Below are 7,310 nucleotides of genomic sequence, written 5' to 3' on the forward strand. Positions count from 1 at the left end.
TCAGGCTGTGAAGAGTCGTCTAGGCAGAGTCAGGTACGATCCACGGCTAATTCTAGTGTGTGTGATAATAGATTAGGGCTGCGGTCAGCAGAGCTCCCACTTCCCAGAGCTCGCTCTATTTTGCAGTTTTGACTATCAGGTCATTCCCGGTGCTCCTAACCACCAGGTCCAGCCATAACAGGTCTCCACTTCCCCCTTCCCTTTAGGCTACCTTCTCCTTTTCCCTTCGAGTTGCACTTAGTCTTTCCTACACTGTGCGTGACACATACAGATGAAAATGTAAGCAGAACACAAAGCGCCGTCCCAGAACACGAGAATCTCATTAACTGGAAACTACAAATAAAGATTAAACAACAACCACAAGAAGGATTTCATCAACCAAGGTATCATTTTAATCAGTATAATGGTGCCAACCTGACACTGTCTGTAGGTTACTCAACACAATCCTGCTAACAGGTTCCCTTTAATGAATCAGCCCCAAAGACTCTACGCCCTGCTGGTGACTTTTTTTTCTGGAGTTATTATATTATGCTAGACTACAGACAATGCAGCAGTAATAGAGGAAGGCAATTAATGTAATTTCTGCTAAAATGCCAATTTGCTATTGCTTTTGTTGTGAAGACTAACCTATGTATTGAATTTACTTTAAAAACTTATTTTTATTTTTTAGGAATTTATCTTCAACATGGCTGATTTATCGAATTTACCTGCTGATGTAGATGATTGGACAAAAGATCACGTAAAGTTATGGGTTACTGGAAAACTAAAACTTGACTCTGCAGATGCAGATATTCTGTACAATGAACATGTGACTGGCATGATTCTAAGGATATTAACTAAAAAAGACTTCTGCGATATGGGAATTAAACAAGGACCTGCCGCTTTCTTAGTCAATGGCCAGAAAGCACTTACTACACAAAGCAAAGAGGTTAAACAAAAAAGTTCAAGTATTGTATGTGGGCAACAAGCAGCACAAAATAATGTCACACCTTCAAGTAAAACTGAAAAAAATCTTGTCAAAACAGAAGGAAATCTACATAATGAATTAGGAAATCTTGATGTAATCAGCTCCGATAAGGTTAACAGAGTAAGAGTAACGCCTTACCCTTTTGATACTTTTACTGAAAGCAAATCCTATACTCAATACCATCTTCTTCCATCTGAGTCTGGTACATTTAATTATATTGACCCAATTCATGAATACAAGGAGTTCACCAACACACAAAATGCCACAGAGGAGGATAAAAAGATGAAATTCTGCAACGAAATTTTTAAGTTTGCATCTGCATGCATGAATGCACGTACCAATGGCACCATCCATTTTGGAGTGCGGGACAAACCACATGGACAAATTGTCGGTGTTCCTATTGACAACACTGAAACCTTTGTCAAGTATCATGATGAAATGATTGTCAAATACTTTCAAGAAACTCAATTACATTTAGTGAAAAATTGCATTCGTCCACCCCGTTTTGTCAGTGTATTACATGAACAGAACACTCAGTCTGACCTAGTTGTTATAGAAGTAGATGTGGTTTCTGATATTGCTTACTGTGGTTCACAAATATTTAGTATATTTCAGTACATTTACGAAGACAAAAAAAAAGACAAGAAAAAAGACGAAGACCAGAGCAAAGAATGGAGAAAGAGTAAAGAACTTTATTGTTTTCTACGAGATGGGGGGAGTTCCAAAAAAAAGAATGTGGAAGAACTTTATTTTGCCATGAAATCTAGGGATGAAAATAGAAAAAGAGCAGAAGATAGGAGCAAAACAAAGCAAAAGTGTAACCAAGTGGATGGTTCTAAACTTGCTAATTTACTAACAGGTAACCGGGGCTCATTGGATAATTCTTACTACAAATGGTTCATTTTGGTTGTTAATAAATGCCCTAAATTTCAAGAACAGGATTTATGCTTCATTCAGGAACTAAATTGGTTTGCTATTCTTGATTTTGATCCAGAGTCAGTCACTAATGGATTATGTAAAGTCTACAAGCAAAATAGGAAGCCAAATTTACACTTCCCTCATCAGTACCAGAAAATGGAAAATTTAACCCAAGAAAATATTGAAGACCTCAAGTTGTATCAACAACCCAGTTGGATTTTTTGTAACGGGAGACATGATCTTGAGGGTCCAGAATACGAACCACTAAAATACAATTTGTGGCACAAGGAGAAAGCCGATGATGTCAGAAATCTCATCTCTATTTTTGCCAAAAAAGACATTATGGAAAGAGGGAAATTTCTTGTTGTGTTTCTATTACTCTCTACTGTTGAAGATCCTCTGGACCCTATGAATGAAGTGTTTCGCGCATTTTATCAAAAACTTAAACGTATGGAGGACATTTTATTTATTTGCAAAAATAAAGAAACATTTCAGAGATGGAAAGATTTGCAAGCAGGAATGATAAGTGAGGAAGAAATGGAAGAGAGATGCATTTATAACCTGGGTAATGAAGAGCTAAATGGGACCATTCTTAGACTAAAATCTACTACTCGGTCAGCTAGTCGCTTCTTGCCATCACATAGTGGTTCCACTACTATTTTACTTAGGAAAGATGAAGACCTCATGACATCTTTAGATATTCTTTGTGTAAATGAATGCCAGGATACAGAAATAGAGAGTGATAAGTCTAAATTTCAAGAATTGTTGAAGGATCGTGAAGAGCATTTTTACAGAGGAGGGAAGGCAACATGGTGGAATTTCTATTTCTCATCCAAAAATTACACTGGACCATTTATTAAAAGAGACGTCCAAACAACATTGAAGGAACAGATAGAATCTTGGTCTAATTGTGGGAAACCAATAAGTGTAAAAATAATTACTTTGTTTCATCACCCTGGATGTGGGGGCACCACAACAGCGATGCATGTCCTCTGGGAACTGCGAAAAACCTTTCGCTGCGCCACTTTAAATAGAAAGACTGATAACTTTTCAGATATTGCAAAGGAAGTTGCCACTTTTTCAGTTTATGGATCACCTAGTAGAAGTGAATTTTATCCAGTCGTGCTCTTAGTAGATGAATTTGAAGATGAAGAAAGTGTATCTATCTTGCAGAATAATTTCCAATCAGCAATTGCAGAACGATATATAAGACATGAGAAGCCAGTTGTGATCATAGTAAATTGTGTGAGATCTCAGAATCCTGAGCTAAGCGCAAAATCCTACCCCACAAACAGTGTTGCTTTAACAAATAAACTTTCTAAGCAGGAACAAAGAGCATTTAAAAGAAAATTAGATGAAATCGAGAAGAATCATGAAAACCCAGAACATTTCTACTCATTTATGATCATGAAAACTAATTTTGACAAAACCTATATTGAAAACACGGTACGAAATACTCTAAAAGGCTTAAAAGAAGCAAGCAAGACAACCCAGCTCATTTCCTTTATTGCTCTTCTTAACAAATATGTAAAACATTCAACCATTTCTGTATCTATGTGTGAAGAGTTTCTTGGTATAACAGCAGTAAATTCAACGTGGCTTCAAGAAAGCATTGAAGATATCATAGGCTCTTATGCTACGATATTTATTCGCACAGAAGTGGAAGAATATGGCAGATATGAAGGACTGCGCATAATCCACCCACTAATTGCACAGCAATGCATAGAGGAGTTAAAGAACACTTATCATATACAACAGAGTAATATTATGCTGGGTTTACTGCAAACCAATGTGTTTCATGATGCTGGAATTGGAAGAGAAATTTTAACACAAAACATGCAAAGTATGTTGGTCACAAGACATCGGAAGGAACATGGATATGAAAGTGATACCTTGTTTTCTCCTTTAATTGAGGAAATATATAAGGATGAAGGGAGCCTTAATGTGGAAACTGTTCTAAAAGAAGGCACTATACGATTTCGCCAGAACCCTTTCATCTGCCAAGCATTAGCAAGACACTTCTACATTAGGGAAAAGAATTTCACGGATTCTTTTGATTGGGCAAAAAAAGCAGTGCGCATATTACCATCAAATTCCTTTATTTTAGATACTTTAGGTCAGATCTACAAGTCCCAGTTGAAAGCCAAGATGGAGGCAATAACTGAAGACAATCCTATATCACCAGAGGAACTTGATGTCCTGCTAAAAATGGCTTCTAATGCATCAGAGACCTTTGAGGAGTGTCAAGAACAAACAGAAAAATCAGAAAAGGAAAGATCTGAATGTGAAAAATCCAACAGCAGACATTACGGTGTGTACAATACAGCAGGGTATCTGGGCCAGATTGAAGTCTGTCTATACACAGTAGATGTTCTGCTTTATATTCCGTGGTTCAAATCAAACGACAAACTGTCTAGAAAACACTTGAAACAGTTCTTGTCTGGTAGATGGGATATTTCAGTGGACAATGTCAGTGAAGATTATGAAGAATTCAATCATGTTCTCGGTGAACATAGACCATTTTTAATGAAATTAAAAGCTTCTTTAAAAAAAGCCTTTGCTTTCTTCCAAGATTATTTCGTATATATGAAGCAGAAGACTGTTAATAAGGAAAGCACAGAATTCAAAACACGGGTCAAAGTTTCTGAACATCGTAAAAAATACATCGATCAGTTCTATGACCAGGATTTAATGCAGATTATCAGTGAGAAAGACCAAAAAAAGAAGAGCGATTTACTATGTAAAGAGGAATACAGGGCGGGTTTGGAACAATACAAAGCGGATAAATTCTCAGGAATCATGGAATATCTCACAGACCATGGAAAGGATGTTAAAAAGATGGAAAGCATTGTCAAAGCATACACATATCTGTTAGAGAAATCCACACATGAATCAGAAATTATTTCTAGGGACAAGCAAAATTGTATCTTGGCAAATATTGTTCTTCATTGCATTTCTCCAAAATCTGCGGAGATAAAACCAGTGGAAACACTTGAAAAGTATCTTACAGACATTATGCGTAACATTGGACTTCATCACAAATACCCAGAACCCTATTTCTTGGCCTCACTACTGTTCTGGCCACAAAACCTCCAAAAACTGGATTCCAAATCTGAACACATAGGAGATTATGTAATCGCTATGAAACAGTCTTTTAGAGGCAATTATAGGCACATGTTTCGTGCTAAACAACCTGTAGCCCATTTTTATCTCGGTAAAGAGGCTGGCCTAAATAGGCTCATTCACAAAGGAAAAATAGATCGGAACTTTCCTCAGTTACCATTATCCGATTTAAATTCTCTATGGCAAAGTGGAGACATCTGGAAAGAGAAAAAAATTGAAGAACTCCTCCTCCTTGTACATGGCGTGGTGAAAGAAGACGATATGATCTATGTGGAGCGCAGCAATGCAACAGACATCCCAGTTCGACCTGTCTATCTCGGGAAACTTAGAAGTGGCAAAAGTATTGAGCGAGTAACTTTCTACTTGGGATTTTCTATTGATGGACCAATTGCTTATAACATTGAAATTATATAAAAAAAAAAAAAGATTGAATTACCTGTTCTATATTGCAATGAGCCTAAACAGCCCTCTACAGTTTGAGTGTGACCACCTATGTCTATAATAGTAATGTGTTTCACAAATGTGCACTGTTCATAAATTTTGTAACTAACGAGTAAGGTAACTATTTTTTTCTTGTTGTTTATTTATCCTCCAGGCATTGTAATACTATAGAAAAAAAGTCCAGCTCACCGTAATGGACATCGTTAGGTGTTTGGAGCACAGGAATCGCTGTGTCAAGGCATGGAGCAATCAAAAGCAAGAGAAATCCAACTGGACGAACTTGTGAACAAGCTTCTTTCTTTATTCACCAAAAGTGCTCAGCAGAGGGTAAAACACCTCTGCTGAGCACTTCTGGTGAATAAAGAAAGAAGCTTGTTCACAAGTTTATTGAGCTGGATTTCTATTTTTTTTTTTACTTTTTGTAAGACACATACTTCATTACCTTATTTTACTTCCTTCTCTTTTGCTTCTTTCTCTTCCAGACATTAGGCTGCAGTGCTGCATCAATTACCAATTTTTGCTCTTTTTGAATTGCTTTACAACTGCTGCTCAGTAAAGATTTGTACATCATATTAACTGGAGTCCGGGAACTAACCTGTCTGAGTATAGGGGGACTGCAGAGGCTCAGAAAGGGAAAGACCCCATACACAGACTGAATATAGGGTACGGAGATTACCATGCAGTAGTTCAAAGGAGCATCCAAGGTAGCATGATCTGAGCATTGAAAGATCACTGGAGCAAAGTATTTGGCAGAAAAGGAAGCAAAATAAGAGTAAAAATATTTCAAAATCTCTTACTTCACAATGCCTAAAGAATAATTAAATTTTATAAAAGTTTAGTTACTCTCCAAATGAATTGTCCACCGTTTGGGGACTTTTTTTTTTTCTTAAGTGTATGTAACCAGGCTAAAAATAATTGTTGCTCTTGTTTTTCATTAGACATTTTGCTCAGTTTCTATAGCCTCTGTGTTGCATTGTCTATTGCTGGCTGTAGAATGAGTATACTGAAATGTACTCAGCCTGTTATGGCAGTCTGACATGGTATATATTTTTTTTCTTTTCTGAGCTCCTCTTAGCTGATTTATGTCCACAGACCTCATAAAAATTGAAAGTAAAACAAAACCAAACACAGAAAAAAACTTGTAAAAGCTAAACCATGTAGCATTTTTAATGAAATTCAAAGGCAAACATTTTTTTTCTAGCCATTTGACTGTTATATAGCTATATTTACACTAGTGCCCCAGAAATAGGGATATAATAAGTGTGAAGAAAAAGCTGCAGACAGACGCACAGACCCGTGTGAATATCTGTGAGAAAAGACAAAGACATTTCTTTATATTCCATTTCTTTCATTAGAGTCTGTACAAAAATGTACATTTATTCAACTGAACTAATGTCTTCAAATAATTTCTTGCAAACTGTTTTGATCCTAGTAATTTCGTACTAATCTATGTATATGGAAATGCTTGAATGTTTTCAAATGCTTTTTTTGTATCATGAAATTCGACTACTAATTGTTGTGACATACAGCTCTGGCCAAAATTAAGAGACCACTGCAAAATGTTCAGTTTGTCTGATTTTTCTCTTTATAGGTATATTTTTGAGTAAAATGTAAATTGTTCTTTTTATTCTATAAACTTCTGACAACATGTCTCCGAATTTCCATGCAATAAATTTTGTATTTATTTTCTGAAAATGAGAAATGGTCAAAATAATGCAAATAATGCAAAGAAAACAAGTTCATAATTATTTATAAACAACAATAATGTTTTATCTCAGGAAGAGTTCAGAAATCAATATTTTGTGGAATAACCATGATTGTTAATCACAGCTTTCATGCGTCTTGGCATGCTTTCCACCAG

General features: G+C 36.2%; 1 protein-coding gene across 1 annotated transcript in view; it reads left to right on the forward strand.

Moving 5' to 3' along the window:
• Positions 1-6,571, forward strand: part of LOC143781549 (sterile alpha motif domain-containing protein 9-like) — a 28,774-nt gene extending 22,203 nt beyond the window's left edge. The window contains exon 2 of the mRNA XM_077268191.1: positions 671-6,571. Within this exon, the coding sequence (XP_077124306.1) occupies positions 686-5,422 (4,737 nt within the window). The 5' untranslated portion in view covers positions 671-685 and the 3' untranslated portion in view covers positions 5,423-6,571. The remainder of the gene's footprint in view (positions 1-670) is intronic.
• The last annotated feature ends 739 nt before the right edge of the window (positions 6,572-7,310 follow it).

Source organism: Ranitomeya variabilis, chromosome 6 (genome assembly GCF_051348905.1).
Source record: "Ranitomeya variabilis isolate aRanVar5 chromosome 6, aRanVar5.hap1, whole genome shotgun sequence".
In the NCBI taxonomy this organism is placed as follows: domain Eukaryota; kingdom Metazoa; phylum Chordata; class Amphibia; order Anura; family Dendrobatidae; genus Ranitomeya; species Ranitomeya variabilis.